Raw genomic sequence first — 18,808 nt, 5'->3', positions numbered from 1 at the left:
ATTTCATAGTATTCATCTGTGAAATATTGTCTATATATAGACACAATTTCACAATGAAAATTTGTCCTTCTCTGGTGGACAATATTTCATAGGACAATATTTTGCTTTGCACTTCCCCTTGCCAGACATGGATCAAGGATTTTGAAAAGGGGGGGTGCAAACTAGGCATTGTTTGGAATGGGACACGCAAAAAGTCTAAACATTAACCATGCATGTATATGTAGCTCCACAAGCCCCCTTTTGATCCACCTCGGCTTACTTATAAAAGAAGAAGATAAATAACTGTCCTCCGTTAGCTGTTCGGTGAAGTACTTCTTTATCAGTTGGTAGAGGGGTACCTTACTGTCCAATTTCTGTGAACTGTAAGGGGGGACTCTTTTTATTTTGTATCTAGTGAAAATCATCTAGGTCGTAGGCTTGGATATATTGCACGTGTATTATGGAACGCCATAGCTGTCTTATGTGTCTTTTTTATTGCTTTTCTATTATACGAAGGTGCTTTTCTATTATACGATGATGGTTTTCTATTATACGAAGGTGGTTTTCTATTATACGAAGGTGCTTTTCTATTATACGAAGGTGCTTTTCTATTATACGATGGTGCTTTTCTATTATACGAAGGTGCTTTTCTATTATAATAAGGTGCTTTTTTATTATGTGATGGTGGTTCCCGTGATTAACCGGAAGCGTGGCGTGTATTTGAATCTCACCGAACCAACATGGCGGCCATGGCTGTGAATACTAAAATGTTAAACGTTTTACAGAAATTAAACTTGCAGCAAGCATTTCCAAACTTTGAGAAAGAGAAAATCACTCCAGACATTGTATGTAGGCTTTCGACACATGAAATGGAAATATTAGGTGTATCTAGTAGGGCAGATATGATGAAGTTAAGAACTGAATGTGTAAAATATGGAACGTCTGCCCCTAATAAAATAAACTCTGAATGCGGCCCTCCGAAATTCGATATTCCAAAGTCTGTTCAGGGATTGACCTCTGAGCTCGTGCTGGCGCTGTGCTGGGGGAATCACTTTGTTTGCATTGTATTTACTTTCATTGCATCATAGTTTGATCAGAGTTAATGACAGTTGAACAAGAGCTACTTGTTGTATTAAAAAATATGTTGTTCGAATATTAAAATGAAATAGTTAGTTCAACATTTGAAGAAATTTTGTATCGCTAAATGGAGTCAAAAAGCGAGACATAGGTATGCTGTTTCCGGCGGCGTCAACAATGTATTAGTTTGTGATTAGGTCTAGTTTATGGTGAAGCACTAGTGATAAGTTAAAGATATTTGGTATGAAGTTGTATTAGTATTGACAAATCTCATTACCATGGAGATTATTGGCCATGTCCCCTCAGTTATGGTCTATTGACTCTGAAATTATTCCTAAGAATCATGTATTAGTTTGTGATTAGGTCAATTATTGGGGAACCAATAGTGGTAAGTTAATGATACTTGGTAAGCAGTTGTATAAGCATTGGCATATCTTATTTCCATGGAGATTATGTGGCCCATCCCCTCAGTCATTGTCTATTGACTGAATGTTTTGTTTAGTTTTTATGGAGCCTGCGACTTTTGTCACAGAAAGCTCGACATATGGATAGTGATCCGGCGGCGTTAGCTAACTTCTTAAAAGCTTTATATTTTAGGTGGAAGACTTGGATTGTTCATACTTTGTATATAGATGCTCAATGATACTAAGTTTCCGTCTGTCACATGGCCAATGTCCTTGACCCCATTTTCATGGTTCAGTGACTGCTTGAAAAAAAGGTTATGATTTTTTGTAATGTTAATTTCTCTCTTATTATGAGTAATAGGATAACTTTATTTGGTATGTGCGTACCTTGTAAGGTCCTCATGCCAGTCAGACACTTTTCACTTGACCTCAACCTCATTTCATGGATCAGTGAACAAGGTTAAGTTTTGATGGTGAAGTCTTTATCACAGATACTTTAAGCAGTAGGTCCAGTATTTTTGGCGTATGGAATGATTGTAAGGTGTGCATGTCCATCTGGTAGTTGTCATCTGACCTTTACCTCATTTTCATGGTTCAGTGGTTATAGTTAAGCTTTTGTGTTTTGGTTATTTTTTCTTATACTATAAGCAATAGGTCAACTATATTAAGTGTATGGAATAATTGTAAGGTGTACATGTATTTCTTGTTTGGTTTATATTACCTTGACCTGATTTTTATACTCATGTTTATGTGATAGTTAGGCTTTCTATTTAGGACTATCAACATATTATCAATGTTTAGTAAAGAAGGCGAGACATTTCAGTGTGTGCACTCTTGTCATGTATTAGTTTGTGATTAGGTCAGTTTATGGGGAACCACTTATGGTAAGTTAATGATAATAGGTATGCAGTTGTATAAGCATTGGCATATGTCATTTCCATGGAGATTATTTGTCCCCGCCCCCTCAGTCATGGTTAATTGACTTTGAATTTTTTGCTTAATTTCAATGTATTTGTTTGTGATTAGGTCAGTTTATGGGGAACCACTAGTGGTAAGTTAATGACAATTGGTATGCAGTTGTATAAGCATTGGCAAATGTCATTTCCATGGAGATTATTTGGCCCCGCCCCTCAGTCATGGTCTATTGACTTAAACTTTTGCTTAGTTTTCATGCATTAGTTTGTGATTAGGTTGGTTTATCGGGAACCACTAGTGGTAGGTCAATGATATTTGGTATGCAGTTGTCATAACATTTGTACACCTCATTACCACAAAGATTATTTGACCTTGCCCCTCAGTTATGGTTTATTGACTTTGAAATTTTGCTTAGTTTACATGTATTAGTTTGTGTTTAAGTTTGTTTATATGGAATTATGATAAGTCAATGGTATTTGGTATTAGCATTGGCACATCTCATTTCCATGGAGATTGTTTAGCCATGTACCTTCAGTCATGGTTCATTGACTTTGAATATTTGCAAAACTTGCATGTTAAAGTGTTGCTATTTTAATTTCAACATATGCATTATAAAAATTACCAAAAAGGGAGACATATATCTCTATGATAACAGTTTATTTATTTTAGTAAACCTGACTGGAGGAATTTCAGTAGAAAAAAATCTATTTAAATTGAATTTTCTGTGTTTGATATCTTCATACCATGACTCTAAGTTTAAAAAAGGTATCTGGTGGGGGGGGGGCAATGCCCTCCAGACCCTCTTAGAAAACTTCTCGCATTTGGCCCTCAACAGTGATACATTGTACTACTAAAAAAAACTGAGAACATTCAAATATTACTGATAGACTAACTTTAGATAAACACCTCTGCGTTATAGATGAGCATCACCACACAAGTTGGAGACTGTTCTTAGTGGAAGAACGGTAGAAGATGCCTTGAAATGAAATTTAGCTCAAGTTCAAGATAGGTGATACGCCAAATTTAATCACTGGAAAGCATTTTCGCAAATATTAGCATTAATTTCATTACATTAAAAATGCTTTTAACCCAAGTCTAATAGTAAAAATAAGTACATTCAGCTACATACTAGTACCTCGGACAGTTTCGAAAAGTACATGTTCGCTAAAGCTTGCCGACACATTTTTTTAAAATCAATGGACTTGTGTACTCCCACAATACTTGTGACACAGTAAAACCTGTCTAAACCGAACCGATTACAGTTAGTTGAAGTAGAGACATATTAAAAAACAAGAGATTGGAAACTCTGAATATTATACAATAGAAAATTGAAGAGGTTTCGGTCTGGAACATTTTATGACAAAATGAAGTTTTCATATTAACATGACAATATTTTGAAACTTACTAAATAACAAAGTATTGAGGGGCATGTGTTGATTTTTGATACTTCTTTTACAACTTGTGTGATCGGTATATTTAGATATCTTGTTAAGTTTTTGAAAAATTAAGGAATATTTCTGAAAACTTAACTACTTTCTTTCTTTATATATGACTCTTATACATGTTATATTCTTATCAAAGCAAGTGGCTGCGATATTTCTCGAAGATTTCACAAAGTTTCTTATCTCTAGTATTATATGTCTCTGGTTGAAGTACTTTTTAATTTGGCAAATTGTAAGACCAATGACTTAATATTCAGGACACAATTAATGATTTTCAGTTCAAACACAAACATTTAAATATTTGTTCATTATTGGCCAAATTCTTTTAATGCATGTAAAAGTCACAGTTACATAAGTTTTCATTTAAAGCATTACCGAAGAATTTCATTTAGCTGAACAATGTAGCCAACCTTTAGCTATATATAAAAAATAAAGATAAAACAGGGAATGGCAATAATTCGATATAAAACATCAAACAGCACCAACACCACCAATCAAGCCATCAAAATAGAGACATACAGCGACAACACAAAAATGAAAATGTACAGAAGGTAGAGAGAAGTCCCGACTTGGTACAGGCAAAACTTGGCAGAGTGGTGGGGTTGAACCATGTTTATGGGTACACTAACCTTGCCCCTCAATCTACTCGACTTCCTATCAATATTCGAAAGACGCGCAGCAAAAAGACTTGCACAATACAATTGCCAACTTAGCGTCCATATAAGTTAGAAAAATTGGTTATAATAAATACTAAAATAGTTAGAGGATATACAGATCTGTACATTGTACATGTACTACCTCTACACAAAATGATACAGTTACATATAACCAATATACCACTTTAAAGCTTGAAGTTGTTGAAAAGTCATGGGGTTTTATAAGATTAAGTATATAAAGAAGTTATGCAGTTATCCATTTACGTTCAAGATATGAAGGCAATTTAGTAAATTACAAATAAGTTTTAATAACCAGTTTACTTATTTCTTTCAATGACTTCCAAACATTCAAGATAATAATCTATTCCAAAGTTGGTATTGCTTCTTATCAATTGTCGAGTTAAATCCAGCCTGCATTGATCACTTATCATGTGTGCAAGGGGTCCAACTATTGGTCTCTCGCCATCTTCTACATCATTTTGATCCACATAGCCTTCAATTCCAATTCCATTTGTCAGTTTTAGTGGGTCTAGATAACCTTCATCTTCCATGTAATAAAATAAGTTGTAAAAGTAAATTAGCACACCTTCATACACATCTCTCCATAGTCTCTCAATCCGTTGATTATGAGTGCTTTTTCCCGTTACCATACTGTTTGGGCCTTTTTGAATCAACATGTAGTTTGCCACAGAAACATTTTCCAATCCTTTGTCAGACCTAACTTTATTGGGTATCCCATACTTTGCAACACCAGAGAAGAAACAATCCAAAACTGTTCTTGATGTGTTATTGTCGGTACATTTTAAAAATGTTATCAATCGACTAAACCCGTCAATGCCACCTACAATAACAAATCTCCACCGGACAAGTTTATGATTTGTATCTATGTGCCATAGGTGATTTGGACCCATTACATTGTAAACACGCCTATGAAGCCTACCAGTACGTCTCGCCTGTACACCGGCGGTATCTTATCGATGCATACACTCCCTCAGTCTCCACCTCTGTACTCTTATGCCTTTTAATAGAAGCATCTGTTGCAATAGTGTTTCGTCACACAATGGAAACTCTTTCATTATTTGTCCAAGTGTCAAGTCTAAATCACTGTCATCAATTTGTGTAAAATTCATTTTGCTTAATCCGAACTGTGACATTCTTCGGTAAATGGTGCTTTCAGACACGGACAACAATTTAGAAATGTCGGATATTTTAAATCCATTTTCCAGAACATTTTTTAGAACAGACTTTGGAATATCAAATTTCGGAGGGCCGCATTCAGAGTTTATTTTATTAGGGGCAGACATTCCATATTTTACACATTCAGTTCTTAACTTCGTCATATCTGCCCTACTAGATACACCTAATATTTCCATTTCATGTGTCGAAAGCCTACATACATGTACAATGTCTAGAGTGATTTTCTCTCTCTCAAAGTTTGGAATTGCTTGCTGCAAGTTTAATTTCTGTAAAACGTTTAACATTTTAGTATTCACAGCCATGGCCGCCATGTTGGTTCGGTGTGATTCAAATACACGCCACGCTTCCGGTTAATCACGGGAACCACCATCACATAATCAATCAAAGTACTGAAGTACTGAACATCGGATGACCACAAGTTCTTGAGGATGGTCAAAAGCACTTGTCTCAGAAAAAAACAACATATCTCTTTACCTGAAACTGAGGTTAATGTACAGAGATATATTTTTTTCTGAGACAAGTTCGTACGTGGATGATGAATAAATGACAGGAAATTCAACTTCACCGTAATAACTATTATATTGTAGTGATACAAATCAGTATACATGGTGGACGCTTTTCTGTAAAAATTCGATTTTTCTAAGATTGGATACGAGTAGGCATTCATATTTTCCCGCAAAAACAATTACAGAGTTACCGGTCCTCGCAAAAAGTTCTCTGAGATATTCTTCCGCATGCTTTAACACAATTTTTCGGTACGTCTGCATTGATATTATCAATGATTTTTTACTTATATATATATATCTAACTACAAAACATTTTCATATTATTAATTTATTTTGTAAACAAAAATATTTTTATCAGTATTCATTGAAGAGATGTATTTATATCAAACGATAAGGAATGTTATTTTGCATTCGTTTATGTGCGCATATTTATCATGTTTATAGATCGGTTACAAACCCAAAACTAATTTACATAATGGAAATCTAGGCGATAGCAATACATCTGAATGACCCCAAGGTCATCGCGATGTAAAAAGCACCTTATTATAATAAAAAAGCACCATCGTATAATAGAAAAGCACATTCGTATAATGCAAAAGCACCATCGTATAATACAAAAGCACCATCGTATAATAGAAAAGCAATTTCGTATAATAGAAAACCACCTTCGTATAATAGAAAACCACCATCGTATAATAGAAAACCACCTTCGTATAATAGAAAATCACCTTCGTATAATAGAAAACCACCTTCGTATAATAGAAAAGCACCATCGTATAATAGAAAAGCACCTTCGTATAATAGAAAACTACCTTCGTATAATAGAAAATCACCATCGTATAATAGAAAAGCACCTTCGTATAATAGAAAAGCAATAAAAAAGACATATAAGACAGCTATGGCGTATATGGAAATAATTCTGATTGTCAACGATAAAATAAATACAAGGAACATTATTATTTATGGGTGAGTCTAAGTAACCACCATGGCATCCTCGAGGATGCCTGATGCAGAGAAGCTAGATCTATATTTTGCCTTCATCAATCAGATCACAAACAGATATTAACATATCAACATTCTCTACATTAGGTAGCCAGATTAGTTTTTGGTTAAAGTAAGAACAGAGTGAGTTAATCATGGAGTACATGCAGTTTCTCATAGTTATAGATGATGTGCATGAATTTTTTTTTTCATTATCAATTTCATTTGAGGTGCACTTGAGACATACTCTGTTTTGTTGAGAATTACCATGATATCTACATTGTTTAATTCTAAGTTCATGTGACGAAATACGCAATCGAGAGAAATTTCTCCCCCGCTTAGGGGATCGCAATAAAACAAGATATCTTTCAAGACCAAAATTTGTCTTTTTGCAAGAGGGGGTCCACCATTAGGTATACAATTATTGATTTTGCTCAAAACAGATAACAGTTAATTTAAATTATCTTAAATTAGAAAACAGAAAACTGAATTCAAAAATAATATAAAAAGGGGTAATTTTTTTCATAATAACAGTTAACAACAATGTCAATTTTAAGAAAACAGATAACAGCTAATAAGTCAATAACAATTATTAACAGAACAAATATTTTCAATACAACAGTTCACAAAAGTTTTAAAATGCCTAAACACCTTAACAGAAAAGATCTTGCCCTCCTATTACATATAAATCTTGTAAGAGGATTTTGAGAGGTTGCTGGGAATAGTTCTGTACAAAATATAAATTTTCGCGCGATTAAAAATTAAGAGAGCCTCGCATAATGTAAACTGCCAATATTCCATCGGACAAAAAAAAAACTCCTCCCATATTCAGAATTATCGAATGATTGTCCTCGATTTAAGTTCACTGGAACCTCTCGAGTAGATTATCTGTCTGGTTACCTGAAACTACACCGATAATATATACAAGTTGTCAAATGTACCATATATACGTGTTTGTGGTTTGTGTAATACGCATAGGTAGTGGCACTTTGTTATTGAATATTTATTTTTAGAACGTAACTGAAAAACCTAGAGAAGTTCCATTTAGCGGGAAAATTATGTCTAAGCATCAAGCCATCAATTGATTTATTTAGATATTGGATAGTTTAATTTCTTTAAGAGGTAAGTCAGTATTTCTGCAAAGATTAAAACCCTGAGCAGGTCCTACTAAAATGTCATTCTTCCCTGACATTATAAAGACGTATAAATTACAACAGTATTCAGTTCAAATTATGTTTCCCCGTATGCATATCCTCGAGTAGTACCTTGAAACACTTCCTCAAAATACGTGAAGTCTTATATTGTATATAATCACAAATTTGTTATTTTCATTGCACTAAATAATTACATTGTGTTTAAATTGGGGTAAAATTTTGTAAATAGGCCACGTATGCTGACAATACAATAATTATGTGATCATCGGATGTCGATGGATCGAATATTGTATACCAAAAGAAGAAAGTCGTTCATGCAGATATATCTTCTGTCGTTTCATATAAAATTCATTTAAAATTTAATGTCATATATAATTGCTATGATTAGTAAAAAGTCAACTAGGACCTATAATATATTGAAACAATTGGTATAAACATAGGAAGAAACTGAGGAAGAAAGAAGCCATTCTGTCATATTACATGTAAAACTATTTATAATGGTAGTTTCCGGAAAATCAACAGATTAACCTAGTTAAGATAATTTGATTGGATTGAGAACATCAGACAATATGTATATAGTTTAACAATCAATATTACTTGTATTTAAAAATTAATAAAGCTGTGTTTAAACATCATTTTATGTTTTATAAGAAACATTTGAGTTGGCTTGTCATTATTTTCGATTTCAGAAATTCAGAATTCTGAGAAACGAAAATAAAAGTACTGGCATTGGTTTTGACTACGTTTTAGGAGTGTTTATTTTCTGCAAGTCAACCAACCATGATGACCTATGACAAAACTTAAAAATACAATTATTACATGACTTTTACGCTTCATTGATTATATGTCTTGTGTTAAGAAACTGACTTGTTTTTATTGACTTTTTACCAACTAAATTTGAATATCCTTGAATCTACTTAATTTTCACTAACTTTATTTAATATCTAAAGGGCTTATCAACACGTGCATGTGAATGAAAGAGAACGGTTATCACGTGCACATCTCTCGAAAATAAGAACCTGTTTGAAATCTCCACATTATAATACTAAAATTAGAAATAAGGGCATACCCTTGTAAGTCAGGTATTGGAGAAGCTGTGTAAACATTGATGATCAAAACGTTTTCAAATAGATTTCAAGATAGCATATAAGTTCGTCCCGCTCTTCAGCAAGTATGCCTATAAAAACCATACGGCTATTCACCAGCGAAAACAAATCTTGTTCGTGAAATTTGTTTAGGAAAAGGAAATCACTCTTCCAGACAGACTGTACGTTACAGATTTATACATTATTAATAAAATAATTAAAATTTTCCTTCAGTTTCAGATTGGAATAAAAAAGATGCCGAGAACGTACGTGAATAATTCAATGAATAGAAGTTTGGGTAGAGTCGGGATGGCCCACGGCAGCATGCCTGTATCCCGTTCAGGTGGCGGTGGTGGCAGTAGTTACAGTGGCGGCGGTGGTGGTAGTTATGGTGGCGGCGGCAGTAGTTACAGTGGCGGTGGTAGCAGTTACAGTAGCGGTAGCAGTTATGGAGGAGGAAATACAAAGACATATGTAGACAACTCTTCCAATCGAAGTTTAGGTCGGGTCGGAATGCCACATGGTAGCATGCCAGTATCTCGTTCCAGTGGGAGTGGAAATTATAGTTCAGGTGATACTAGTTCCAAAACATATGTAGATAACGCGTCTAACCGTAGTTTAGGTCGAGTAGGAATGCCACATGGTAGCATGGTTGTTTCAAGAAGTGGCTCAAGTAATAATTCGAGTCAAGCATCTATCAGTGGAACCAAGTCATATGTCGATAACTCATACAACAGAAGCATAGGACGAGTTGGATTGGAACATGGTACTGCTGTGGTATCGGGAAAAAGTCCTATGAGTTACCGCGAAAACGTATTCAACGATAGTGGTATTGGGGCCTCGTTCCATGTATCTCCGTCACCATCATCGGCCGCCAAAGTCTATAAAGATAATCCTTTCAATCGTCGCCTCGGGCGAGTTGGTTTACCGCACGGTGCTGCTGTACATTCAAGAAACTCAACTTCACAAGCATCTCCAGCAACAAAGAAGTACGTTGATAACGCTCTCAACAGGTCAAAAGGGAGAGTTGGAAAGCCTCTGGGATCTATGCCTATTTCCAGAAAGAGTACGATTACTTCTGGAGCTTCGGATATATACAGAAATTATATGAGGGATCCAGTAAGTAAATTATGGATTTGTTGTAATTTCGTTTTGGAAATATCGTCTGCGCTTGTTTGAATTTTGTGAAGGGATCACGACATTCATGCCTCGTTCACACGTACATTTAATTCGAATTGAATTCGAATCGAATGCGAATCGAATTCGCTAATCGCGTTCACGCACTCTTCTTTTTTAATTCGAAATTAGAAATGCGTTTTTGTTAGTACGAATTAAAAGTTAACGTCGTTCGGACAGTAAAGCGAATTTGCCTCGCAGTGCAATTCGAATTAGAATTTGCGTTTGGACGTAAAACGTTTCGAATGCGAATTAAACTAATTCGAATTAGTTAATGCGAATCGAATTCGAATTACATGTGAACGCAGCATTAGTGTAATCAAGAGTTTTAAATAAAATGTATATCAGCTATAGTCGACAGTTCTGGACACGGTGAAATAAAAAAAAATCTTGTTTTAATTGTGTTAACAAATCCTTACGTGAAATCAGATAAAAACTACCAATTTGATATTATAGTGTTTCCAGCTTCCTCCGTAACATGGTACATAGCTTCCTATTCACATTAACTTAGTAGGCAGTAAGTACCATTTACTGTATCGTTGTTGTGTACTGATGTTTGCACTTTTCAGAATGAGATACTGTTATATAATTTTGTATGTATTTGTCTTTTTGTCGTCTTTCGTTTTTTGCCAGGCGTTGTCAGTTTCTCGCGACTTGTGCGTTTTGAGTGTCCCCTTGGTATTATCATATACATTTTTGTATGTATTTGTCTTTTTGTCTTCCTTCGTTTTTTTGCCAATGCGTTGTCGGGTTCTTACGACTTTCGAGTGTCCCTTGGTACCTTCCACCACTTATTTTACGTTTTTTTCTATGATTGTAAACATTGTATGAGAGGATTTTCACACTAGTGTACTGTAAAGGAATATAACGATTGAATTATATTTGGAATTTTATTTTGCAGGTAAGAGAAATCGATTTCTCAAGAATGGGGATAGACGAAGAACAGCAATATGAAGCTTGTGATGTGGCCCTCAGTCTTATACATAGAATGGAGGAGGTGATGAGATGGCAAAAAGAAACTAGTACGACACGTGAACCGCACACTTCCGATCGGGTGCTGCAGAACTACAGGGGAACTAAAATTGATTTTAGCGACATTGAAATTATGCAGAAAATCGGATCCGGTGGATTTGGTGACGTTCATTTTGCTAAGTGGAAAGGAACCGTTGTTGCTGCCAAAAAACTTCGTGTTCAGAGAGTGTCAAGGCGTAGGTTGAAGGAATTTACAGATGAAATTTTCCTTCTCTGTGAATTAGAGCATCCCAATATTGTAAAGTTCATCGGTGCTTCAGTCGTCACTCCAAATTTGTGCATTGTGATGGAATATATGCAGATGAGTCTGTTCGATGCACTGCATATCAAAGATGACGTGGAGTTTTCAGAGAGAGAGAAGATTGAAATAATTCAGCACACTGCCCTTGGTCTAGAATACTTGCATGATGAAAATATTGCCCATTGCGATATGAAATCTCAGAATGTTTTACTTGATTATGTTGCTGGTGAAACACTTGTTGCTAAGATAACAGACTTTGGACTTAGTATGATGAAGAACGAAACCGAAACGTCAACGTCTGCAGGTGGGGATTACGTACGCAACATCGGAACCCCTCGATACTCATCCCCAGAGAATTTGAGAGGTGAATATCTTCACCTTCGGGACTTAATGATGTCTGATATGTATTCATACTCCTTAATTGTTTTCGAAGTTTGTTGTGAAGAAGAGCCGTTTTACAAGTTAAATTACCCACAGCTGAGAAAACAAGTCGGCGAGTTGGGCCTTACTCCAGAAATACCTCCCGACGTCTCTCTGCATAGTAACGTACTTAGTCTATTGAATAAATGTTGGGACCGTGAGCCGAGACGTCGTCCAACTGCCAAACGCTTTGCTGAATATGCATTACAGTTTGATGCCATTTATCAAATTAATTGAAAGAGGACATGAAAATGCCAAGATTTGAGTTAAGACATTCATAAACTTATTATATTAACTTTACTAATATCCATAGTGGGATTTGATATTGACAAAAAGTTACGAGAACTGGATTTAATATTTTATGTAGTTAGCTGTTACATTTATATAGTGCTATTTTTGTTGCTTAAAAGTAGTATGTGACTGAAATGAATCGAAATGTTTTTGTTAGTGATTACAATTATCACGAATATTTTTGTAAAACGAATATGTTTTTTTTTTTGTTCGTATATACCAAACACTTCATTTCAATGAGGCCAAAAAAAATAATACATGTGTTTCCGCTAACCCTACCTACCCCAATTTTTAGTGCCTACCCTAACACATTTATGCCATTTTGGAACAAGCACTGTTAAAGTCAGAATGATTCCCTAGTAGTAACCAACTAAAAAATGCTTGCAAAATAAAATTAAATAAATTGCCTACGTACCTACCCTATTTTTTGTTTGGACGTTAGCGGAAACACATGTATTATTTTTTTTTGGCCTGATGAGATATGTTTTGTACACTGTTGCTCAGTATTGCAACGATCATTGAACCTCCTTCATATAACTTAAAAAGTCGAACATTTATTCATAATAGTGAAGATGCTTTTACATCCATGAAATACCTTTTAATTTCTCACCAGGAAATACCTGTTCTGGTTTTGGGGGATTTTCTGTGAAAGACATCTATTTTGCATACTAAGCCAGTAAGGCCATTTAATTGCGTAATACAATGATAATGAGTTTGTACACTGTATATATTAGTCTCTCTTTCCCCCCTCTCTCATGCTGCATAATAAAACCTGATGTCATGTATTGTTTTAGTTTGTTCATTCGTCTGTCCTCACAATAGATATTGAAATCTTGTAATGTATCCTGACTATCGTGACTGTGGTACATTTTTTGGGATCCAAACGAATTGTGCGGGTTTTTTTTTTTTTTTGTCTTACAACACAATATGTACTTTGCCGTATATATACTAGTGAAAGGGTGACATGTCATGACTGTTATTTAATTAGTATTGCTTATGTAGGACTATAAACTGTTATTTAATTATTATTGCTTATGTAGGACTATAAGTAAATAAACACCGACAACTAAACATCACCACACACACAGCACGTTGATCGCCACACACATAGCACGTTGGCAAAAACCATCGGATACCCAGTTAAAAAATATCATAATGATAGTAAACCACACAGAAGCCATTTCCAAAAAAAGGAAATAAAATATTAAAGTACGTAAGTAAAAATGTGTTTATTCGCTAAAAATTAAAGAAATACAATATTAAATATTTTTTCGTTAAAAATTAAACTATTTGATATCATAAAGTGAGTTTATACCGATACAGAGGGTAAAACGGAAACGGCTGGTTTGTTTGGTCTGGTTTTTCTTTCCGGTTCTATTCTTTTTTCGTTTTTAGACTTGGGGATATTTTTCTCTGCTGCTTGATTTTCTCTCTTCAGTTTATTTTCTATTTTTCTTATTTTTTCTTTTAGTCTTGCCTCTTTTCTAGCTATTACTTCTTGTCTTCTTTTTGCTGACTCCTTTGCCATTTTTCCTAAATACAACAATACATGTTTATCTTGTTATGATTGCTTATGCAGATATTTACTATTTTTTTTTTATTTCAATAGAATAGCCGGTCAAAATACATAGATGACATAATCCGTGTAATTCTTCGCTACATGCGTGGCAACCATACGCATGAATCAGCTTTCCATATCAGATGACACTGGTGATAAAAAAAAATATATTCCAAAAATCGTGTTTGCAACTTTTGGCCGATAATTCTGTCCACAATATAAAAAAAATCCCTAGTCGTTTGATTGCATGAGTTGCTGTTGATTGTTTTTCACGCTTTTGTTTTTTGTGTTTGTGTTTGTTTGTTTTATTGTTTTGGGTTATTTTTGCAATTAGTTTGTATGTTTCATCTGTTTTTGAATATCTTTGGCTCCTAAAAATCCGCATACAACATACGTTTAAATTGATTATGCGAAACTTTTATAATTACCTTTATCTGCAAGCGCGCCAATACGTCGAATTTCGACCATTAATCCCTTATCTTCTTTAGTATATATATCGTTCTCTAAAATAGAAAAAAAATAATAATATTGTTCAAAATTCGTTTTCTAGAAAAGTACAACATTTTCGTGTTTCACTATAAAGAAACCAGATGCATATAAGAATAGAAAATACAGAAGATTTTAATAACTATTTTCGACCTGTATTTCAAATTAGTGCCTTCGTGATCATATAACTATATGATGCGTAGTGAAGATCCCGGGGTTCAATACACAGTGTGCCACAAAATTCATCAAATTTAACCTTCCAGTTAATTTCCAAATTCAACTTTCCAGTTAATTTCCAAATTCACTTACTTGCAATGATCTTGCCTTCCCACATTCTAACAAAATTTTAATCTGAAATATACCTTTTGAAGTGGTAGCTCTTGATTTTCCAGTGGGTCTTCCTCTTGTTAAACCAGTAGAACCAGGAAGGGCAGGAAGTCGCCTTGGCTTTTCATTTAGCTTGTCACTTTCTGGTAATGTCTCTACAAAAAATCTAACTCCGCCAGAACGTTCGGACACAATCCCAATTCTTTGTAACTCTTGTATAATTTCAGATGATGGACGTGTTTCAAATCTGTGTGTTATGCTGTGCTGAGAATTTGTTACCACCCCTATCTTATTTTTACGGAAGCACCCAGAGCAATCCAATTTTGCAAATGTAGCTCCCATTTTTCCTTTTGGTTTATAGTGTGACTGTCAAGCGGATCTCGTACTAGGGTTTCCAAGGCGCAGTTGTGACGTTTAAGGTCATTGTTTGTGATTTAACGTCATGTTTCAATTCTATTTTGTGCAGTACCGCTATATAGGATTCTTTCATGAGGATTACGTGTAGCTTGATTACAGATATTCGTTTTCAAGCTTCTTGCAATCGGATTGATTATTTAAAATAGTTTTTATCTCATGTAAATGAAAAAAAAATATGAATATTTAAAAAATAACACGTTTTAAATGTGTAGCGTCCAAAGCGCTTCAATAGATTTACCTTTATCAAGAGCTCAAATCTTGTTCAATCACAGTGGTCAGATACATTGACTTAAGTGGGCACAAAAGAACAACCCAAATTCTGGCCGTGCCACCTTTAGAGTTTTTCTCTATAGATATCAAAATGATTCTGGGTCAGCTGTGTATTTTTACTGTCTCAGTGTATTATATTACTATTGACCCGAAACCGTTAATCGAGTATGTCCAAATTTCATAAAATTCCATGAAGGTTTGACAAAGTTATTGATGTCTATAACACTTTAACTAGGATCGCCATGTCTAGCTTTCGCGACAAAAATGTCGCAGGCTCGACAAAAATGATGTTGACGTATGGCTGTTCAACATTCAGTGGCGAATCAAATGCATTCTTAGGACGAGAACATATTAATGTGACATGAATGTTATCCATGCTTTGTACTAGACCGACACTATTTGCCGGGGTTTTACCGTTTTAGTTTTAAGGTAATCATAGACAGGAAGTCATGTCAACTTACCCTGACATATTAATCCGAATCCGAGTAACCAGTCTTTTCTATTACGCCTTTATGTCGCGCGGTTAGCGGAGACACAGCACACATCGCAATATTAAATTCTTTTGTTTAACTCGGCCGGGGTTCTGTATTCAACATGAACAAATTGGTTTGTATGTTTGTATGTTTTTATATTTTCTTTCAAAACAGAAAAAAAACTAATAGAAGTATGCTGTCCCATACACAAGACCAAACAACCCAAGAGAAGGATTAGCACCAAAATAAAATCAACCGTTCTTTATTGTCATGTAAGGACATATGCATATGTGTTTACCATTCTTCCGTCATTGAATTTCCAAAAGCTGTACACCTTTTCATTTCGTATGAAGATTTGCTGTGTAGTACATGTAGAACAATTATATTTGATAAGTTATTAAAGTAACCGGCCTCCTGCATGTTGATTTACTTATAAAACCTTGGATTTATAATATTTCTATACACATGATTAGTATAAACTGCAAACCGTACTGTTCTAGAATTAGTTGGGGTGTTTTAAAGAAAAAAAGAAGCAACACGAGAAATAAATGTGTTAATACATTTTTCAGTATTAACTAACGAACAAAGATCATTCAACGATATATAAGTTATTATCAAACAAGCTTATACCTTTTTCTTTTTCTTTTTATTTACAGTAATTTAAAGCATCACACTTATATTTTCATTAAGGGACAAATTCATTTTTTTTCCCTTAACTATAAATTATCATTCCTTTTAAAAGGCGTTACAATTATTTATTGGAGAATTACGATCTGCAAAGGCATTTTGATATCACACCATGACTCTTTGCATTAAGAGTATCTGATAACATTCTACAATTTTCAATGATTAAGAGATTGCAAAGCATCATTTACTATGGAAAGCCTCAGCTGTCATATATTAGAGATTTACAAAACGTTATGCTGAAGCTTAAAATGTAAAGTTGAGACAGCGTGATGTTGAATCGAGTCATCAAAATGCTAACTCTAAATTACAATATGCTAAGTTGAATCTGCGCAATGTTGACTTGCAATGACAAGTGCTTTAGTCGTGATAGTATAATGATAAGTCACGATGTTGTGATGATATGCCAAACACACGTAACGTTGGGTTTAAAGTACATGATGTGAAGTTGACGTTGCATGATGTTAGCGTGCAGATGGATACTGCTCAGTCATCTACATCGACAGCTATGATAACAAATAAAATGAATAGCTAAAATGTATGGTGCCGACTTGTTATTAATTAATGTTGAGCTGAGATAGTACGATGTTATATCATTGTGATATTACGATTGGTCTATCATGCAATCTGTTGATTTAAAACACCATGATGCACAGTTGAAAGTACATGATGTTAAGTTAAGATAACACGATGCTACACCACTATATTGAAACGAAAGGCTTACCATACAATTTGTTGACTTAAACCAACACGATGCAACGTGTTAAGCTAAGATGCTCACTTGAAACTACAGGACGTACAGTTGAAATTTTGTAATGTTAAGCTACGATAGCACGATGTTATATCATTATAATGTCACAATAGGCTTATTATACAATTTGCTCATTTAAAACTACACAACGTACAGTTGAAAGTACGTGATGTTGAGTTAAGATGGCACGTTGTTGTATCATAATAATATCACGATAGGCTTGCCATACAATATGCTCATTTAAAACTATACGACGTACAGTTGAAAGTACGTGATGTTCAGCTAAGACAGCACGATGTTATATCATTATAATGTCACGATAGGCTTATTACACAATTTTCTCATTTAAAATCACACCACGTACAGCTGAAAGTACGTGATGTTAAGCTAAGATAGCACGTTGTTATATCATTAGAATGTCACGATAGGCTTGCCATACAATATGCTCAGTCAAAACTACACGACGTACAGTTGAAAGTACGTGTTGTTGAGCTCAGATAGCACGATGTTATATCATTATGACGTCACGAGAGGCTTATCATACAATGTGTTGACTTGAAACTACACGATGTAAATTTGAAGAAGTTTGGTCTTGACTTGAAACAGTAAAATGTTAAGTTAAAAAAACAGAACGTAAAGTCAAAATAAAACAATGATAGGATGACATGTACTTGTGCAGAATTGAAGATTTTTGGTGTTGACTTCGAATATAGTACAAATATTAAATAGTTTTATGTTAAATTGAAAGACAAGAACGATGCGTAGAAGTACTGCAATTCTATGGAAAAGAATGAGGGACAAATCCCCAGGATTTTTTCCTCTTTATTTGCAAGTTGATGAATATTAATGAAATTTAACTCCGGAGTCAAAATGATATACAAAGAAAGTTTTCCATAAATTCATAAAGCAAAAGAATTACCCTTCGCTATATATTACACTTGAATACAGTTTTGCCTATATTTTACATGTTTTGTTTGGGTTTTTTTTTTATGATTAAAAACCAGACTTTTTTTTATGAACAATATTTAAGAAAATATTTATCTATGTGGTGTTTTAATATATACAACATAATATTGCGCTTATAAGACTTCGGTTATGACTGTGAGGGTCAAATTTTACTCATATAAAATCACATCTATGTAAGAGTTAGCGGAGAATTTGTATTTACCACTCCCGTTTTCCATGAAATAAAACATAAGAATCTGGAGTCTTAATCTTAAAAAACAAAGATCAACTGATATGACAAATAATACCATTAGCGTTGGACTGAGATGGTGAGAGATATA

General features: G+C 34.4%; 1 protein-coding gene across 1 annotated transcript; it reads left to right on the top strand.

Moving 5' to 3' along the window:
• The first annotated feature begins 8,065 nt into the window (after positions 1-8,065).
• Positions 8,066-13,341, top strand: LOC127735150 (uncharacterized). The gene is made up of 3 exons (XM_052245234.1): positions 8,066-8,279; positions 9,631-10,515; positions 11,474-13,341. Exons 2-3 carry the CDS (start codon positions 9,652-9,654, stop codon positions 12,500-12,502), a joined length of 1,893 nt encoding a protein of 630 aa, XP_052101194.1. The 5' UTR covers positions 8,066-8,279; positions 9,631-9,651; the 3' UTR covers positions 12,503-13,341.
• The last annotated feature ends 5,467 nt before the right edge of the window (positions 13,342-18,808 follow it).

This window comes from Mytilus californianus, unplaced genomic scaffold (assembly GCF_021869535.1).
Source record: "Mytilus californianus isolate M0D057914Y unplaced genomic scaffold, xbMytCali1.0.p SCAF_3, whole genome shotgun sequence".
NCBI classification, from domain to species: domain Eukaryota; kingdom Metazoa; phylum Mollusca; class Bivalvia; order Mytilida; family Mytilidae; genus Mytilus; species Mytilus californianus.
The sequence above is the reverse complement of the archived record's forward strand: the minus strand, read 5'-3'. Positions and strand labels throughout refer to the sequence as shown.